The sequence below is a fragment of the Falco biarmicus genome, chromosome 6 (genome assembly GCF_023638135.1).
Source record: "Falco biarmicus isolate bFalBia1 chromosome 6, bFalBia1.pri, whole genome shotgun sequence".
Lineage (NCBI taxonomy): Eukaryota > Metazoa > Chordata > Aves > Falconiformes > Falconidae > Falco > Falco biarmicus.
The window spans coordinates 74,104,919-74,124,389 of NC_079293.1; the positions used below are offsets into that span (position 1 = coordinate 74,104,919).

The 19,471-nt window shown below is 61.2% G+C and overlaps 1 protein-coding gene and 4 non-coding genes across 6 annotated transcripts; 2 read left to right on the forward strand and 3 right to left on the reverse strand.

Moving 5' to 3' along the window:
* Positions 1 to 150: 150 nt before the first annotated feature.
* TRNAA-AGC (transfer RNA alanine (anticodon AGC)) lies at positions 151 to 223 on the reverse strand. The gene has a single exon. It is a non-coding gene; the product is annotated as a tRNA-Ala (tRNA).
* Positions 224 to 499: 276 nt separating this feature from the next.
* On the reverse strand, positions 500 to 15,044 carry TMEM214 (transmembrane protein 214). 2 transcript variants are annotated; one of them, XM_056344336.1, is made up of 17 exons: positions 14,834 to 15,037; positions 14,318 to 14,523; positions 11,977 to 12,127; positions 11,264 to 11,398; positions 9,121 to 9,203; positions 8,230 to 8,335; positions 7,020 to 7,101; positions 5,504 to 5,605; positions 5,240 to 5,381; positions 4,751 to 4,842; positions 4,576 to 4,624; positions 3,830 to 3,943; positions 3,374 to 3,491; positions 2,808 to 2,904; positions 2,383 to 2,551; positions 1,551 to 1,702; positions 798 to 1,072 (listed from the first exon to the last, which is right to left on the reverse strand). In XM_056344336.1, the coding sequence occupies exons 1-17, from the start codon at positions 15,021 to 15,023 to the stop codon at positions 946 to 948; spliced, it is 2,115 nt and encodes a 704-aa protein (XP_056200311.1). In that variant the 5' UTR covers positions 15,024 to 15,037; the 3' UTR covers positions 798 to 945. The 2 variants fall into 2 exon arrangements, with proteins under 2 accessions (XP_056200310.1, XP_056200311.1); XM_056344335.1 differs by lacking the exon at positions 1,551 to 1,702 and having other exon boundaries at positions 500 to 1,072; positions 14,834 to 15,044.
* Positions 15,045 to 15,597: 553 nt separating this feature from the next.
* Positions 15,598 to 15,761, forward strand: LOC130151999 (U1 spliceosomal RNA). The gene has a single exon (XR_008822840.1). It is a non-coding gene; the product is annotated as a U1 spliceosomal RNA (small nuclear RNA).
* A 773-nt stretch (positions 15,762 to 16,534) lies between these two features.
* Positions 16,535 to 16,698, reverse strand: LOC130152000 (U1 spliceosomal RNA). Its single transcript, XR_008822841.1, has one exon. It is a non-coding gene; the product is annotated as a U1 spliceosomal RNA (small nuclear RNA).
* Positions 16,699 to 18,911: 2,213 nt separating this feature from the next.
* Positions 18,912 to 19,075, forward strand: LOC130152001 (U1 spliceosomal RNA). The gene has a single exon (XR_008822842.1). It is a non-coding gene; the product is annotated as a U1 spliceosomal RNA (small nuclear RNA).
* Positions 19,076 to 19,471: the final 396 nt, after the last annotated feature.

Genomic DNA, 19,471 nt, shown 5'->3' on the forward strand with positions numbered 1-19,471 from the left:
GTATCACGTGTACGTACACACACTCATATATACACCTGCCCATAAGACCATATGGTTATACATAGAACCGCGCACCCCCCCCAGCACGCACGTCCATAAAGAAATCTGAGGGGCCGCCCACCCGCTCCCCGCCTTGCGCGGCAGCCAAGCTGGAGGATGCGGGTATCGATCCCGCTACCTCTCGCATGCTAAGCGAGCGCTCTACCATCTGAGCTAATCCCCCACCACCAACCACAGCTGCCGCCACCGCCCCCCTACACACACCCCCGCCCCGCCCCACGGGCCGCCGCTGCTCAGCGCCAACCCCGGAATACGGAGCCCACTGCACAGGCAGCACAGCCCCGGCAGGTATGTGGGGCTGGAATTCTGGCATTTGGGGTGCTTCCCCACCACCAGAGCCCCCCTTGCCCCCCCGACGCCCCCCCCCCCCCCAAGTTGTGCCAGGGTTCTGGACAGCCCCCCACTCCACAGACATCTCCAATAAGGAAGACAAAGCACGTGCACTCAAAAGGAGAAAAAAAAAAGTAATCAGTCCAGTTCATCGACTTGGAACCCGTGGGAAGGAGTTGGGGGGGCACGGGTGGGAGACCTCTGGGTGTCTGCACCTGATCCTCTGACACTTTGGGACAGATGCACTTGCAGGCAAAGCATAAGATCATTGACCCCATCCAGACCTAGAGAAGGGGCAGCAGGACAGGGAAAGCCAAAGCTAATTCACAAGGTGTGGAAAACCTGGATGTGTCTCCCCAGGGGAAAAAAAAACCCAAACCAAAACAAACCAAAAAACAATAAAACCCACCTCCCCCGTAAGCCCCAACCTAAGCCCAAAGTCCCTGTGTACATCTCCCTTGGCATTGCCATCCGCAAGTTGTGCTGGAGATACTCCTCGGTGGCTGGAACATCGGGAGATGACATGACCGTGCCCCCACTCCTCCAGAAAGCAGATCAGTGTCCTGAAATCATAGCCAGGGCCCAGTTTTTGATGGCTATGGTTGTGTTTTGCAGGTAAATCCAAGAAGAATAGGTAAAGCTTGTCAGATGTTCTCTCATGCAGTCCCATGATATTTCTCCACTGGAAAAGCGAGGGAAACAGGTTTCAGGCAGGGAACGTGCCAGCTGCAGGGCAGGCAAACCCACAGGCAGCAGCAGCAGCAACCCAGCCCCCGGCACTGGCAGCCCACGAGGGATTTGGGAGCTCCTCGAGCCGGCAGCAGGGACACAGCCACGTGAGAGCACACACGCTACTCGTTCCCCTGCCCAGCTCTCATGCAGAGCTGGGGGCGGCTGCAGGTCCTGCAGCACAGTTACCTGCCCGTGCTGCTCCCATGGGGGATGCTCTCTGCAGGAACATGGCTCAGCCATGGTGCCATGTCCCAGCCCCTCTGCCAGAGCAGGATAAGGAGCCCCCTGCAACCAGGTCAGGGAGAGATTCTGCTGCTGCTGTACCGAGGGACAGACACCCGCCCCTGTAGCCATGGGGCAGCACTGGGCCTGGAGAGCATCCCGGAGGGAGCACTCGGAGCTCGAGAGCAGCAGGGATGGATGCTCACTTGCAGGAGTCCACACAGTGCTTCCAGACCCGCTCAAGCGCTACAGCCACACACTCCAGCAGCGGCAGCAGGCAGCTCCGCACCAGGAAGAGCAGCAGCTCTCTGATGCACTCGGCAAAGTGCAGCAGGGACTCAGGGACATGGGACTGGAGCTGCAGGGGCAGAGAGAGCAGGTGCAGGTTTAACAATGACCTCCTTGCCTCAGCAGGTGCCCAAGGTACACACAGGTTCAGGCAGCCCAAGGAGCCTGGGTTAGCCGTGAAGGAGGCTCTGTGCAAACCGGGCTGTGCCACAGTCAGCCAGGCATCCCTCCCCCATGGCCTGGCACGACCTAGACCTCCCCACGTTCACCGCTCGGCTCATGCACAACCCCTCTCCATCAAACAGCAGAGACAGGGCTGCAGGACCCATGCTGCTTGCTCTGTGGGATGCTAACATCAACCCTTTTTCACCAAACTACTGACTTTCAGGAAACTAGTGAGTTATCTTAAAGATAACTTTCCCTTTCAGACCCAATGCAGTCAACACCAGCAGCCTGAAGGCAGCTGGGGTGAGTGGTAGCTGTAGGGGGAAGAACAGCATCAGAGACCTGTGGCGATGGCTCCCCCTTCCCAGGCCTGCCAGCACCGGTGGGCTCGCAGCCGACAGCTGGTGCAAGAGCAGCAGCAGAGACATCGCCTTCCTCCTTTGGGCCTCTCCCCCCACCTCCTGCCCTCAGTGCTGCTGTCTGGCAGGAACCCCTGACATGGGGGTTTCAGTCTCTTGAGCTGCTGCAGGCTGCAGCCCCGCCAGCACTCCTCATCTCTCCCAGCAGCTGGGACATCCTTCTTACCCACTCAATGAAGCAGGGCAGGCTGTTGTGGACCCAGGACAGCAGGGATGAGCACTGCTCGGATGCGTACAGGGCCACCTCGCTGCTCTTCACCCAGAGCAGTTCCAGCTGCGGCTGCAGGACAGCTGCTGCCTGGGAGCTGTACACGGGCAGGCTGCGCTCCAGCCACCTGTAACAGAACGAGCGCTGGCTGAGGGCAGCGCCGGCTGCCCCGGCACCACTGGCAGAGCCATGGGGGCACACAGGTACCGGGAGCTGCTGCCAGAAGCCAAGGGAAGAGGACAGCTCAAGAGCTGAGCTGAAAGCACTCCCAGGCAGAGCTGGGAAACAACTCCCCAACAAAGAGGGCTCCCAGTGGAGATCACTTTGGGCTGTATCAACACCTTCATGGCCACCCAGCCACACACAGTGCCAGTGCCACTGACCTGTATCCTTCAAGGCAGCAGTGGGAGACCTTCTGCCAGGCTTGCTGCAGGGCCGGCAGGACGCCAGAGGAATGAAGGAGGCGAGCAGAAGAGGAGGCTAGAAGTGACAAGAGCCATTCCCTGAGCAACCCTCCAGCTTGGTCTGCAGGAGCTGCATGCTCAGTCTGTCTCTGAGGCCACTCTCTGGGGATCTGCAGCTCGAGCTGCCCTGCAAAACATCTTGGAAGATGCTCCAAGATGGGACAAAGAAGAGTGGAAACTCCCGAGCAGAGAGGAAAGCTGGGTTAGGGCAGCCCCAGGGGAAACCCTCCTGAGAGGCAACAGGCAGGGGGATCCATCTGCACCTGCTGAGGACATCTGGCCCACTGCAGCCCATGTACCCTCCAAGCACACCCCACACAGACAGATGGAGGGGGCCACGCTGCTCAAGGGTGGTCAGTGGCACAGACTCAGGATGAAGGCAGGGGCACGGAGGGCCTTCTCTCAGGAGAACAGGAAAGTTATTGTTCCCCAGGGATGTTCCTCCACATCACACAGAGCCACGGACAGAGCTGCTGCCACCTTACCCTGGAAGGAGCCATGTGTCCGGACATCATGCAGGAGGAAGCCGGCCGCAAAGACCAGGAGGATGAGCAGCAGCCGCGACCAGGGGAAGCCCTGGCCCTTCATCTTCTGCAGCAGCTCCTGGGTGCACAGGAACATGACACCCCATCACTGTGTGGCTCCTGAGGCTGGGGAGGTTCCTGCACAGCTGCACTGCCCTACGGCAGCACGCTGCCATGCTCGCAGGTGCTCTCATCACCCACCCCTGCCTTCCCAGTGGAAACCAGTGTCACCTGCCAAGCAGCTGGGAGAATGGACGAGGGCCAGCGCCATCTGTCCCTGGCGTGGCCAGCATATGTGCTGCTGTGAGGCCGCTGGCCTGGCGTGTGCCGGAGGCAGAAGAGGCTAACCACAGCCTCAGCAGAGAGCCAAAATCCGGCTGCTGGCTGACACTGGGCACCACTCGTGCCATCCCTCACCTTGCAGGCAGCATTGCAGGCAGCCACGTCCTGGTCACTGTTGGGCCCTCTCGCCACCAGCTCCTCGTTCGTTACTTTGAATGAGTGAACCGTTTCCTGCAGTGACTGACGCACCTTAGGAAAAGCAAGAGCTGTGTCACAGCTCTGAGCACCCCAAGCCAGCAGCACCATGCACCCACGCAACCCAGCACTGTAGGGGCTGCAGGAGGGAGCAGAGAGAAGATGGGCTGGGCAGAAACATCAGGGATCTGCAGAACAAATGAGGCTGTGGGGACACCTCCAAGGCTCCTGTGCCCAGACCAAGTGCCCCAGCTGATCCAGCCAGCCACTGCTCCAGTGCTGCAGGAGCTGCGCTGCTGCTCCACAGATGCTGAGCCGTAAGCCAGTGCAACCTCCCCACTCACCACAGCACCAGAACAGCAAGGCCTAACAGGGACTGAATATAGAATACCCGAGTCCTGACACAGCGTGTGGAAAGGGGCTCTTCTCTGCTCCATCAGTGAGCAAACAAATGCCCTGCCTGTGGGCAAGGTGTTGCCTGTTCCCAGGACAATGTGCTGGCTCTTGAGTCTGGCAGGCACCTGCCGCCACCAGTAGTCCCACTGAGCTGCCAACTCGGTGGAGCAGCGCTGGGTGGGCACACACAGGTCCCACTGGGATGCTGCTCGAGGAGACCTCCCACAGCAGCACCGGTACATTGTCTCCCCATCTCACGTTAACTCCTCCTTCCCATGGCTTACTCCTACCTTCTTGCTCCTGCTGTCCCAGGACTCCAGCAGATGGTTCAGAAGCAAACTATTGGGGGAAGAGAACACAGAGCTCAGTCAGGAGCTCCAAGAAGCAATTTAACACACTCCTAAGCACTAGCAGACTGGTGCTGGCCCTGCTCAGAGCAGGGGGCAGGCAGCAGCACAAACTGACCTGGACTGAGAAAGGTGCTTGGTGTACAGCTGCCTCCAGACGCTGAAGCTCAGGGGATCCAGGCTGAGGCACTGGCTCATGGAGGTCAGGAGCTGGGAAGAGAACACAGCAGGTCATTACACCTGATCCTCACCCCCAGTGCAACATACACTGTGCCCCAGGCTGTATGCCAGCACAGCCTCGCTGCCTTCATCCCAGCCAGCTCCTGAGGCACCGAATAACTCATGGGTCTGGCACTCCCAGACCCTGGGTGCCAGCAGCAGGAATCTTGTCCCATGATCCCTGTCCTTGCCTCGTGACAGCACGTGTCCAGGGAGCTAGGCCAGTGGTCAACAGAGCCCCATGCCCACTGGCGTGGGTAGGGTAGGAAGGATGGGACCCACTTCGCTGTCCCTCCTCACACCAGGGCTGCCCCAAGCCACACGACGACATGCTGGGACCTGCGGGTCCCACAGGGCTGGCAGCTACTACCCCCAGCACAGGGCTCACCTCTTTTTTCATGCTGGGAGGGCAGCTCGGTGTAGCACGGGAGAGGAAGGAAGGGAAGTAGGTGTGCAGTGTTGTCTCCGGCTTCGCACCAAATGCCAGCACCTTCAGGCGAGGGTAGAGCCGGCGCAGCTGCTCCTGTAAGCTGAGGGGAGATGGCACCGGTGCTGTGGAGAGTGGCCAACGAGGCGACTGGGGCAACTGCCCCACGGCAGCCTCACACACAGCACAGCCCATGCTGGGATGTACTGGGGGATGCCAGCATACCTGGGCGGCAGCGAGTTGTTGGGCATGAAGGCGAAGTCCAGGAGGGGGAAGAAATCCTTGGGTCCGATCATACCGAAGCCTTTGGTCAGGTTTGGGTGCATCCTGCGCAGCAGAAACAAATCTTGTGAGCCACAGTAGACAAGCTCACGGCCGACTGCAGCCTGCAACCCTCACCGAGGTGGTTTCCCTTCACAAAGACACACCATTCCAGTACACGTGGGTGGTTTCTAACCACCAGACTCATCTGTCTTCGCTGCTACCTGGAGACACCCTGCATGGTCAGCAGGCAGCTCAAGGGGCCGTATCCCACCCTGGCAGCAGCTGGCCAGGCAGAACAGATGCAGGCAGCTGCCTCCATTCCCCTGGGACAAGGCAGGTGGCCTCCGGGGGCCGAGAGGGGACAGTCACCCCCTCCCTGGGCCATGGCAGCCAGGCAGCCTCCCACCCCCATTGAGCTCTCTGTGTCCCCACGCTCCTGCTATGGCCCCATTGCTGAAGTGCACAGAGGAAAAAACTGAGTGTTTGGTGAAAAAAAACCCTGAATTAAAACCTCTCAGACCCTCTGGAAGGGCAGGGGATGCCCCTTGGTGCCCACCATGAAGCCATTCCTGACCTTTCCCATTGCCATGACAGCTACCTGCACTACTGGACCTTTTTCCACCCCAGGTGCTGGAGCTGTCGCAGTAACACCCAGCTCCCTGCCACCACACCAAGGTGGGAATGCCAGAGGGCAGCTGCCCTCACCATGCAAAGGTCAGCAGAGCTGCCTGCCCCAGCCCTCAACCAAATGCCACCTCCCTTCTCCCTGCAAGGAAAGGCTCATCTGCCTGTGATGGCAGATACTGCCAGCAACTCTTGCTGCAGCCAGAAGCCCCAACACGCCTGTGCACCGCAGCAGCCAGTGGCAACATGGGCTCTGCTCCTCAGAGCACTATCCCTCGAGGCACGGGCACCAGCTGCACTCAGAGCAGGAGCTGCTCTCCCGGGCTCGTGGGGACAGGCAATGTGGCACACAGGCACCAGAGAAGCCCATTCCTGACACAGGGCATATGCAGGGTCACACCGGCACAGCCACAGCCCCAATCTGCAGCACCAGAGCAGCCCACCCTGCCGCCCCAGCCAGAGCCAGGGGGTGGCTGAGCCGCTCGTCTGCTTCAGGGAGGTGACCTGGGCCAGCTGGGGAAGGGCTCTGCTCCCCCTGCATTTCTACACAGCCATTTGCAGAACCAGCAGCCATTGAGGCAGCAGATGCAGTCAGGAGCCTGCTGAATGCTGCTGGGACATTGACACTAGAGGCAGTCACCAAAGATCAGAGACAAACTAAGCAGCTTGGCCAGCCTGCTGTGGCAGTCTCGCCAGGGCACACACACCCACTCACCGCCACTCTCCCACACACAGTCAAGGTTTTTTCACCAGCACAACGCAGACACAAAGTCACACCACACCCAGCAGCCTGGGCAGGTGTTCATTCCTCTTAATGAATATACACCTCACTTTCATTATCAAGGTAACTCACATCAGCAGACGGTCCAGGTAAGCAACAGCATAAGGAGAGAGAGACTTGATCCCGAGCACTGGGAGCATGACACCAAGCCACACTGTGGGGGAGAGAGGCAGTGATCAGATTGTGGAGCAGAAGGGCTCCTGCCGTGCCTCCACACGGCACCGAGCGCTCATCGGCTGCACCATGCACTCCTTCCATCAGCTTGCGCATTCCTCAGATCTGCAAGCAGCAACTGAAAAGCAGAGGAACACTTGGGTGCCAGGACCGCAGCTATATTTAAACCCAGGACAAACCACCACCCCATTTCCCTACTCAAAACACTCAGCAAGCAACCAGACAGATCCCTCAGGGAGGGCTCCAGGGTGGCTGCATTGCTTCCACTGCTCTGCTTGCAGAGGAATGGCAGAGCAGCATGCTCCCCCTCTTTCCAGGCAGGATAGCTCCTCCTGGGATTGAGTTATTTCCTTGTCCCAGCCAGGAAAGATGCTCTCCAGGGACAAGATGCCAGGAGGGCAGTTTCTATCCATGCAGAGGGGCCACTAAGGCTTGGCAGGAGATCTGAACTCACCCTTCTGTCAGCAATGTGCTTCTTGCAACATCTCCAGCTTCCCCCAAAATAATTAACCGCTTCACGCACCTCTACGTTGCAGCCCTAAATGCTGAGTATTTGTGCCTCTATAAACACACTTCAGCACAAGTCACCCTGCCTCTGTGGTGCTGACTAGCCTTTAACATATACAGTTAAGGCAGGCAGGCATGTACAATGCATTAACAAGCAGCCAGCTCCAGCAAGCAGCATCACACGTGACACACCAGGCAGCAAACTCCGACCTGGCCCTGCTGCAGCATGGGGGACACCACCCTCCACTGCACTCTGCCACCTTAAGGGTCTTTTCCAACCTGAATGATTCTATCATTCTCCTCTCAAACGAGCATCTGACAGGCACAGTGTGCTCTCACCGTGAGGTACCACAGCAGCTGCAGACACTCCAGATCCCAGGTGTGCCCCCCAGGTCTTGCAGACCCCTCCCCTCTCCAGCATTTCAGCAGCGGGACGGTGTGTTTTGAAGCAGACCCTACCCTACACCTTAGCAGTAACACTGGAAGGACCGGAGATGTGCAGGCACTACCTGGGGCTGCCCCTGCTTTTGCTGTGGTCCCCAGGGGAGGGGGAGCCCCCTGAGGGAGGACCGGCATTCAGCCCACTGCCCCCAGCTCTCACCTTTCAGGCCCTCATGAAGGTCCACGAATCCAGCCTGTCCCAGTGCCCAGAGGACCGTTAGGCATTTAATCGGCCTGTTCTGGTGAGACCGCAACACCTCCAAGTACTGGGGGCAAGACAAGACATGTCAGTCAAGAGCAGCCTCAGCCTGTCCTGCCCCAATGCCACTGCAAACGATCCTGGAATCACACCGCTTTGCAGGACTGCCAGTGCTGCAGGACCACAGCAGCCCCGCTGGGCCCTGGGCTGCCCAGCCTGGCAGGGAGCAACCCCTGGAGCTGGGCAGAGCCCCTACCCCGCGGGAGGGACCCTCAGCACCAGACGGGGGTGGGAGCCATGCTGGCTGGGGGCAAGCGGAATTCCAACCCCAGCCCTGGGGAAGCAGAGCTGCCAGCACTGCACGGTGCTGGATGGCAGCTGAGCTGCATCCGCAACCATCACCCACTTGGCTGCTTGCTTTGAAGGAGTGGGACCCCAGAACTCCTCATTCCCGTCCCATGGCTGCCTGACCACCAAGTGCAGCCAAGGACAGACATGTCCCACTCCCTCCAAGAGCAGCAGAGCACAGAGAATGTGGCAGAGAGGGAGGATGAGCTTTGGACAAGGTCTTTCTAAAGAAAGGATGCCGTGGGGCACCAGTGCTTACATCAGTTCTGGTACATCTGGGGAGGAGGGGAGATGCTGGTGCCTCCGCATGGGCCATAAGCACAGGGAGGCACAAGGACTTCATGCATGGGACAACCCCAACAGATCCCAAGACTTCCAATTAACAGGAACGGATGCTCATCATCCGACCGCTCCAGGGGATCCTCGAGGTGGGAGCAGGAGCAGCACCACCAGGTTTACTGCATCTGCGCAGAAACCACCAGCAAGCCCAAGTACCCGGCTCACCTTGCCCAGATTCATGGTGGCGATTTTGGGCCTGTCCAGAACCACCGCCTGGATGCAGATCCTGTACCCGTGCAAAGACTCCCCTGAAACAGAGCACAGAAGGGGCCTTCGCAGTCACAAAAAGCCTTCTTCAAGCCTCTCTCCTCCCCTCTCCCTCACCAACCCTCAGAAGGTGGGGGGTGGGGGGTGATGATGAACCTCTCTGCACAGACCTGCCCTGCTCACCAGCTAACGAGCTCTGGACACAAGCCTCACCATGGTAGCATGGGTCCTGCTCCCTCTCTGGCAGTGCCCCCCACCTGCCCTCTCCCCAGACCCCCCACTACAGGGCTCCAGCCTGCAGCAGGACAGACCCCACAGACCCCTGGAAACTCATCGGCAGCTTCCTGGAGCCCACTCAGCCCAGTTCAGCCCCCCAAAGAACACGCAGGCAGGCACAGTAACCATCACCATTGCAGCCCCAAGTCTGGGAACTTCCAAGGGCTCGTGTCCCCCCTGTTCACGTTTGAAAGAGACTGGGGATTCAAGGGACCCTCTGGTTCTTGGGCGCCATCCAGCAACTCCCTCCAGCTCTGCTGGCCCTCAGGCTGGGCCGTGTGGCCCACAGCAGGGGCTGGCTGCCCCCCAGGCTGGTCCTGCTCCGAGGCACAGTCCCACTGCAGCCATGATGCTCCCCTGGGTCACACGTGGCTTTCACACCTGATGCATCAGCTACACCGCGGTCAAGCTGATGTGAGGCCAGTGGCAGAGGAGGCCAGCACAGCTGCTGTGCCCAGTGGAGCCCCCTGGTCCTCCCTATCACAGACCAACACCTCCTTCGACAACCAAGCATCTTCCCAAACTGCATACGAATGCAACCCCAAAGCAAAGCAGCACCTCGACCATTTCCTAACAGCTATCCCCTTCCCATAACTGTAATCAATCAGGCAGGTTTTGTGATGGAAACAAACCACAGGTGGTGCCACTGGCCATTCAGCACAGCATATGGCAGAGCCAAGGGCTGAGGACAGAATCACAGTGATTGGGGTTAGAAGGGACCCCCTGGAGCCCACCCAGTTCACACCACCCAGCCCACCCCCTGCTCAAGCAGGCTCTCCTAGAGCAGCTGCGCAGGGCTGCAGCCAGGTGGGCTCTGAATGTCCCCAGAGAAGGAGACTGCACAGCCTCTCTGGGCAGCCTGTCCCCGTGCTCCGGCACCCTCAAGGGAAAGAAGTTTTTCCTGCTCTCCCCACGGAGCTCCCTGTGCTGCAGTTTGTGCCCGTTGCCCCTTGTCCTGTCGCTGGGCACTGCTGACAAGAGCCCGGCCCCGGCCCCCTGACACTGGCCCTTAAGGTACCTGTGTGCATCGCTCAGGTCCCCTCTCAGCCTTCTCCTGCCCAGGCTGAACGGCCCCAGCTCCCGCAGCCTTTCCTCACCAGGGAGATGCTCCAGCCCCTCATCAGCTTGGTCACCTCTGCTGGCCCCTCTCCAGCAGCTCCCAGTCTCTCTGGAACTGGGGAGCCCAGCACTGGACCCAGAGCTCCAGATGGACCCCACCAGGGCAGAGCAGAGGTGGAGGACCACCTCCCTCGACCTGCAGGCCACGTTCCTCCCAAGGCACCCCAGAATCCCACTGGCACATTGGCAACTTGGCAACTAAAGGGTGATCACTCGCTTTGCAGGAAATGCCCTTACTGCAGCACAGGACAGAAACAAACCAGCTTTTACCCAATTACATAAGGCCAAAAGGCCCCGTTTTAAAAGCTATGGCAACACATGCCACAATGCAAAAGCCCTCAGAAAGATGCTTTCCATTCACACACTCTCCAGTCTGCAATTCTTCCCCAAAGCACCATGCCAGGCTCATATCTTGCCCCCTGCTACGTCTGCTCCAGCTCCTCCAGCCCAAAGCCCCCCAGCTTCAGCAGCATTTTGCATCACACTGATGAGCTGTGCAGGCAGGAGCAGCTCCTCACCGCACACCCGATGCACAGAAAGAGTTTCCCACCTCCCCTTCTCCATGGAGGAATTCAGATGAGCTCTTAAAACAGGCAATGAGAAGCAGCAGTGTTCCCATGGCCAGAAAACCTCATCGCCAGTCTGCCACACTAATAGAGCACAATGGGTGTGCCAGCACCCCAGACCTGCACTGACTGTGCCTTACCTGGGGTTTTGTCCAGCTCCTGCAGCATGCTGTAAATACAGTGGTCAAAGAAGAGCTCCAGCACGCCGGACGACCGTCCCAGCAGGGATCTGATGATGTTCTTCAGCTCCTTGCTCACAAGGCAGTATGGATAGTCTGGAGCCAACACAAGGGTAGGAAGAGTTTAGTGAATGTCAGTTCGCGAGACTTTTAGCTGTGGCTGCACAGAGAAGCTGGCCTGGCAGGCAAGGTGGTCACAGAGAAGCGCCTTGTCCTCATATGCCACATACTCAACAAGTGACTTCTTTCTCATTCTATATTAGATGCATCTAACTAGCAATAAAGGATTGCTTTCTGTCAGATGTTGGTACTGCAGGATATACACGGGTTTTGAGAAGATAATCTGCTCTTTTACCCATGCCACCCCGGCACCAAGTGCTCAAAGCAAGCATAAACCAACAGATCATGCAAAAAAAGGGAAATCCAGCCAGAATATCCCTTTTAAAGATGAGTGCAGATACCTGCGAGCAGATTCCAGAATTCCACAACAGCAGGTACAGGTCACGGCTTCTTATGGAGAAGGGGTGACTGGGGAAAATCTTTAATTTGCCAACTGTATATACGATTTCATTGTCTTTGTAGTCAAGAAAAGTCACTTCCGGTGATATCACAGAATAAAACAAATATTCCCTGTTTTATTACCAAGTTGCCTTGACAGGTTAAACGCCACTGACCGTGGGGGTGCTGGCTGAGCGTGGGGTCACTCCTGGGTGCCTGCAGCTTGTAGTTGAGATAGCCAGCCAAGTCCTTCACCCAGACGGAGGGGTTCTCGGGGAACACGCTTTGACTTTTATCCAGCTCCTTCTGCAGATCCACCAAGTCAAGCTGAAGCAACAGACAAGACAAGTTCAACCCAGGACATACAGAACTGGTCAAAAAGCATGGGAAGAAGGAAGTTAACTTTGGCACCTAAGGGACTGCTGGGCACGGATGAAAACACCCCCCACCTTCATTCTGAGAACACCACCCTTCCCGCATGGAAATCCCCAGCTGCTTGGTGCTGCTATGCAGCAATCCCCAAAAAACCACCACTTGTTAATGCAAATGGGTGCGCTGGCCTGGAAACAGCATTCGATTTTGTACTGAAAACACATTTTCTTCAGAAAAGCAAAGATTGCTGCTGAGGAATAACAAAACCCATGTGGGGAATGTGGCAGGCACCCAGTGTCAAAGGGGCTGCACAAGGCTCCACAGCCAACAGAAACATCAGAAGGATGCAGGGATGAGCCCTTCTCCCTCCTTGGAGCCACCCCTGGGCACACTGAGGGGTTTTCGTTGCTCCACACCGCTCCACAGCACAGCAGCCGGGGTTCTGCTGCAAGCGTCACCTGGGACCAGCCAGCTCTGCGTAAACCACCGAGGAGCACACGGTGCTCAGAGTCTCTCACTCAGCAGGAGACAGCTCAAGGCTGCAGCTCAGTGAGGATCAGCCCAGTGTTACCCCAGCTGTGGATGGTTTGTGTGGGCACTGACTGGCAACTCTGCACTCAGAGTCCTCAAAGGAGACAACAGCCAAGATCATCCAGACCCACCTGAGTAACAACCAACAACTGACAGACCAGGAACACAGACAGCAGCTCACATCCCCGCACCTTTCTCTTCCTGTGACATCTGTCACGAAACATGCTTTTTGCCTGCTTTTAAACTCAGATTATCTAGAAGCTCTCGGGAACAGATACCTTGCCTTCACTTATTAGGAGATGCAGCAAGACTTAGATAGCTGTTTGAAGTTTTGCAGTCTAACATTTCTGTACACAGTGCATTTCAGCCACAGTACGTTATTAAATTTGAAATGGGCACCTTTTGTTGCACACTTATTTCAGCAACCATTTTGGAAGAATGGTTGCTGAGGAGTAAGAGGAAGAGAGGAATGAGGAAAAGAAAGCTGCTGCTACACCAAAAAAGTAACTGACACTGTCAGCGAAGCTGACAGAGCAGCAGTCACACAACTACATTTGTCACTGCTGAGCTGTGCAGAGCGGTTACAGAGCAACCACGCTGCTGCTCCCCCTGAGGAATGTCTGCTGTGACACACTCAGAAATAACACAAGTTAATTCCACTCCAAGCTGTCTCTACAACCAAAAGCTGGATGCAAAGAACAACTTGTACGCAGCAGAGTGAAGGAAACCCCTGACCCCTGCAGCCAGGGTGATCAGAGGTGCTCAGGGCACAAGCAAGGGGCAATGCTTGGGTGAAAGCATGGAGCTGAGGAAGCGACCGCTGCGGGACAGCCCAGCCAGGCAGCCGCTTTTCCCGACACTGTCTCAACAGAATTAATTTGGGTTTTCTTTCTAAAACCCATCCCTGCTCAGACATCACAAGAACAGGCAGGACAAAGTCAAACGAGTTCTGCAGATCCACCGGTAACACAGGGAGCATGACCTGCAGAAATAGCTCCCTGGGACTGCAGTTGGTGGGACAGGGAGGAGGCTTCACCAACGAGACTTTCCCAGGATTCCTCCCAGACAGCAGACAGGGAGTGGGTGAAAAAGAAACCAGAAATTCCCTTCTGGCCAGCTTCTGCCATTCTGTCTCCTGCCTACAGCCAAAGCACAATTCCAAGCACCAGACAGATCTCCCAGGCCAGCCTAGCACTTGCCAAAGCACCGCACACCATCCACTTTGCTTCCACAGCAAGTGAGACCACCCTGGCCAAAGCCAGCGGCAGGTGGGAGCATTCGTCCCTGCACAGGGGTGAGGATGCATCCTGCCACAAGCTGGGGGTCTGTGGGCACTGAGGGGCTGGGGCACCGGAGCCAGCCTCCCTCCCCGAGGCGTAATGCACCTGTGTGGTAGGGCTGAACCGAAACAGGGCACCGTGCTCTTTGTGCTGCTTGCTTTGACTGGATTTAACGGCGCCCTGAGCACCTAGGCTCTCGCTGCTGAAGCGACTGGGAGCAGAGGCTGCCGGAGTGAGTGCTGGGCAGCCTCAGTGAGCAACAGCACACGGAGCTTCGGCTCTGCAGTCGGCAGTCAGGGCACCCATGTGGCACACCCTGGCCAGGCACACTCACAGCTCTAAGGGCTTCCTCCAGCGAGCGGCATTTCCCTGGTTTGGCACCGGTATTGGTCGCTGACGGCTTCTTCGTGCTCTTCCCTGCATGCTGCCTCCGGTGTGGCTGCTCGGGCGCCGACGCGGGGGGGACCTGCTCCTTGTTCTGCTTCTTCAGCGCCCGCTCGAAGCCCAGCTCGAAGATGGTGTCAGAGGTAGCGATGGGAGCTGGAACCCGGAAAAGGGGAGTAGGTAGCAGGGGCCTGTGGGGAGCACTGGCCCGTGGGGCAGAGGGGTGGGTCCCAGCCCCAGGGGCACAGCGGGCCCGAGCCCCAGCGTGGGCAGGGGGGTCGGGCCCCCCGCGGCTGGCAGCAGCCTGGGGGATGGAGCCGACCGGCCCTCCCCACACGAGACACCCAGCCCCAGGCAGCGCCCCCCGCCCGGACCCGCGGACCTCCGGCGGCAGGCCCCCACGCAGCCCGCTCCGAGGCGTGCGGCGGTGACACCCCACGCGGGCCCGCGACCGCGCCGCACTCACCGGCCAAAGGCAGCGCGCGGACGGCGTTGGCCTCGCCCAGGGCACGGCGGCTGCCGGAGCCCCCCGCCGGCCGCCGGCCCTTCCGCACCACCTCCCAGCGCCCGCCGCCCGCGGCCGGGCCCGCCGCCGCCATCGCGCCGAGCCGGGGCAGCGGGGCAGGGGGGGGCAGGGGGGAGGCGGGGCCGCTCATTGGCTGCGGCCGCGCACACGGGGCCCGCGCGGCGGGTGCCACGTCTCCGCCCCACCCCACCGCGCCGCGGGACGCCGTGAGCGCTCAGGCCCCGCCCCCAGGGTGGTGGGGCCCCGCCCCGCTGGCAGGCCTCGGCCGCCTGACCCGCGCGCCCCGCCCCGTAACTTCCCCCTTTCTCCGAGCCACCAGTCGCGGTCTCCGCCGCCCTCCTGGCCCCGGGAATGGCACGGCCCAGGAGCGAGTGGTGCGAGGCGGAGGGAAGGGCGGGACCTGCGGGGCGGGAACACTCAAACTGCGGCCGGCTGGCCAAGCCCATCGGGGCGGGTCGTCGTGGGAGGCGGTGCGGTCGGGGCGTGGGCGTGCCCATGCAGATGAGGCGCCGCGCGGGCTCCTGGGGGCCCGTCCCCCGTCGGGGTCGGCGGCGGCCACGGGCGTCCGCGGCGTCGTGCGGGCGCGTGGCGTCGGGCAGGCGCGGGGCGCGTGTCGGGACGTGTTCCGCGCGCGTGTTCCGCGGTGGCCGCGTCGTGGGTGCGCGTGCGTTGTTGTGCGGTGTTGTGTTGCGGGGTGCGTGTTCATACTTACCTGGCAGGGGAGACACCATGATCAGGCAGGTGGTTTTCCCAGGGCGAGGCTCATCCCCTGCACTCCGGGTGTGCTGACCCCTGCGATTTCCCCAAATGCGGGAAACTCGACTGCATAATTTGTGGTAGTGGGGGACTGCGTTCGCGCTCTCCCCTGGCTCGGTGGTTGAAGAACAGACCCTGCGCTTTCAGAGTAGTTTGGCAGGTAACCCTGTACCGCTCTTCGTGGGCTCGCTTTCAGTCGCTCGTCGGTCTTGCTGGGGACGTTTCGCGCGGGCGCCAGATCCCGCCCCGGCAGCACCCCATCCCACCCCCCTCCCGGAAGTTGCCTCGCGCGCACCGGGTCGGGTTCGCTCCACCCGGCTCTGCATTATCCGTCCGCGGGGCCCTGAGGCGCCGCGGGAGCTGGTGCAGGATTTTCCTTTGACGAAACGTGCGAGGGGCTGCAATGACGGACGAGAAGGGCTTTAAACCCCGCAGGATGTTCAGCCGTCAGCCCCTGCAAACGGCCACCCACGGCCCCGGGGAGGTGCCGACGCCATCGCGCCGCTGCCCATCACCAGGTCAGCTCGCTGGGAAGCGGACGAGCGCGCACGGAAAGTGGCTTCAGCCGCGTGAACTGTCCTCGGGCAACTCGAGACCCTCCCCCGAGCAATGCCCCCTCCTCACAGAGGGCGCCCCCCCGAGAGCACGCGAGGGGGTAGGAAGGCGAGCGCTGTGCAGTTAAACGGGAGCCCAGGCGCGCACGAACGGCGATTGAAAATGACGATCGCGTGACTGGGGCCGGGCCACTGTCGCTTGGCGCGTGCGAAGTTTGCCCTCTGCTGGCAGCCCCGGGGTTGTGCGCAGGTAACGACCGCACCCGACCGTGCTTGCAACAGCGCTGGAGGCGCTGCCCGAGCTGGCTCATCTGTTCTTCAACCACCGAGCCAGGGGAGAGCGCGAACGCAGTCCCCCACTACCACAAATTATGCAGTCGAGTTTCCCGCATTTGGGGAAATCGCAGGGGTCAGCACACCCGGAGTGCAGGGGATGAGCCTCGCCCTGGGAAAACCACCTGCCTGATCATGGTGTCTCCCCTGCCAGGTAAGTATGAACACGCACCCCGCAACACAACACCGCACAACAACGCACGCGCACCCACGACGCGGCCACCGCGGAACACGCGCGCGGAACATGCCGCGACACGCGCCCCGCGCCTGCCCGACGCCACGCGCCCGCACGACGCCGCGGACGCCCGTGGCCGCCGCCGACCCCGACGGGGGACGGGCCCCCAGGAGCCCGCGCGGCGCCTCATCTGCATGGGCACGCCCACGCCCCGACCGCCCCGCCCCAGCCGCGGGAGGACGCTCCTGCCGGGGCCGGGGCCGGGGCCGGGCCGCGGGGCACGGCCGCCGATAACGTCCGGTCTCGCCGCCTGCCGCGGGCGCCTCCGCCGGCCCGGCTCCAGCCGCCGCCGCCGCCTCTCGCCACAGACACCCCCCGCCCCCTTCCCGCGGCCCCTGGGACACCGGCACCGCCCGGTGCTGCGCGGGGCTCGGCCGGCCAGAGCCTCCGAGGGCCGGGCAGCCGGTGGAAGGGCCGCAGGTGCCCTGGGAGCGCGGGGGCTTTCAGCGCTGGGCCCCGCCACCCCATCGCCCATCCCGGCCGCTGGGCTGTATGAGCCTTTGCAGCCGTCAGTCCCAGCCCTGCTGCCTGCCCCTCTCTTTCTTCCAGCCCCGGGGCAGGCGGTGCCGCGTACCCGTTGCCTTCAAGGCAGCGTCAGCTGAGCCCTCTCGTGCACTGCCACCACCGTCAATACGCCCAGCTACGCCTGGTGCTGTCCCAAGCAGTTCCTCATCTACCCTCCATGCCTGGGGGCCGCTCCCACCGACCCAAAGATTTTCTCCTGGTGCCTCAAGCAGTATCTGATGTTGACCTCAAATTTTATGAGGAGCCACTTCTGTCCTTGGCCTGGGCTCTGCATGTGCACAGCATGTGCTGTTGTCCAGCCGGCCCCAGCCCATTGAGCAGCTGCTTCGGTCTGTGGGCACCAAAGTTCGTGTCACTGTGTCCGTGAAGCTGGACCAGCAGCGCCAGCAGCACTCCCACCATGGCAGGGCCTCGGCGGCAGGTCCTGCCCCAGCCAGTGCTCCATGCGGGGGGATGGCTTGTGCGGGCAGGGGAAGTAGCACGTGTGGGGCATTTGCCATGTTGTTTGGTGACATGTAACCGGCCGGTGAGTGTGTGAAGCACAAGCAGGGACAGTTTTGATCCAGAGGCAGCCGGGATAAACCCCGAGAGCCCCAGCAGTTCCCGTGGTAGGACGAGGTTTAGGAGCACAACCAGCAGCACCCAGACACCGGGAGGGGGGCGAGGGGGTGGGTTTGCGTTTGCTGAGGGAGCACAAGGGCGCACGGGGTGCTGGAGCTGGCGGGTGTGGGGCACTGTGACTGCGGGTGTTGACCGGCCCCTTGCCTTCACCGTGGAGGGCACAGAGGCTTTCAGGGCACCACGTGCTTGTCCCCTCCACGGGCACCTGCTCTTGCCGTGCCGCTGTCAGCGCCCAGACCCCACGGTCCTGGCACTGGGGTCCCTGGGCTGCATGCGCTGTCGCCACAGACCGTGTAGGTGCTGTTGTGTGGAGCCCTGGCAGAGCCCAGCACAAGCCAGTACCGCCCAGCGGGGTGCAGAGGCTGCAGCTCCCGCCTTCCCCTCTGTGGGCTCAGCCGGCTGCGGAGCACAGCCCGTGTCCCCGAAACAGCCCCGGCCCCCTCGAGCACCCCCGGGCGCCCCCACGGTCCCGGCCACAGGCCCTGGCGCTGCCCCACGGGTCCCCTCCCGCTGCTGGCCCCGCTGTGGCTCCGGCTCCACGCAGCACCGGGGGGTGCCGGTGTCCCAGGGGCCGCGGGGCCGGTCGGGCCGCCGTGAAGGGGGCGGGGGGTGTCTGTGGCGAGAGGCGGCGGCGGCGGCTGGAGCCGGCCCGGCGGAGGCGCCCGCGGCAGGCGGTGGGACCGGACGTTATCGGCGGCGGTGCCCCGCGGCCCGGCCCCGGCCCCGGCCCCGGCAGGAGCGTCCTTCCGCGGCCGGGGCGGGGCGGTCGGGGCGTGGGCGTGCCCATGCAGATGAGGCGCCGCGCGGGCTCCTGGGGGCCCGTTCCCGGTCGGGGCCGGCGGCGGCCACGGGCGTCCGCGGCGTCGTGCGGGCGCGCGGCATCGGGCAGGCGCGGGGCGCGTGTCGGGACGTGTTCCGCGCGCGTGTTCCGCGGTGGCCGCGTCGTGGGTGCGCGTGCGTTGTTGTGCGGTGTTGTGTTGCGGGGTGCGTGTTCATACTTACCTGGCAGGGGAGACACCATGATCAGGCAGGTGGTTTTCCCAGGGCGAGGCTCATCCCCTGCACTCCGGGTGTGCTGACCCCTGCGATTTCCCCAAATGCGGGAAACTCGACTGCATAATTTGTGGTAGTGGGGGACTGCGTTCGCGCTCTCCCCTGGCTCGGTAGTCAAAAGACAGACTTATAGTATCAGTGAAAAACGAGCGCAGTGCTTCTGTAGCTCATGCAGTACCCGTGTGCGGCGCTACCCGAGCAGTCCCTCCGCTACGCAGTGCTCTGCCCCAGTGCGGGGCGCGGGGCGCGTGGGTTTGGTGTTGCAGAGCTAGTGGGGGTCTTTGCGCTCTTAACGTACGAGTATAAGGAACAAACCAAACACAGCCTAGCCGCCACCCCCCGGCCGCTTCACCCCACCCACGGCCAGCCCCACAGCCCCGAGCCAGGTCTGCAGCATTGGAGGCCTGGCCCAGGAGACCCCCCCGCAGCAGGGGGCACCCGGGCGTCCGCCCACTCCGTGTCATTCTTCAGCCCACAGCCCGGTTGTGCCCCGCCCCCAGC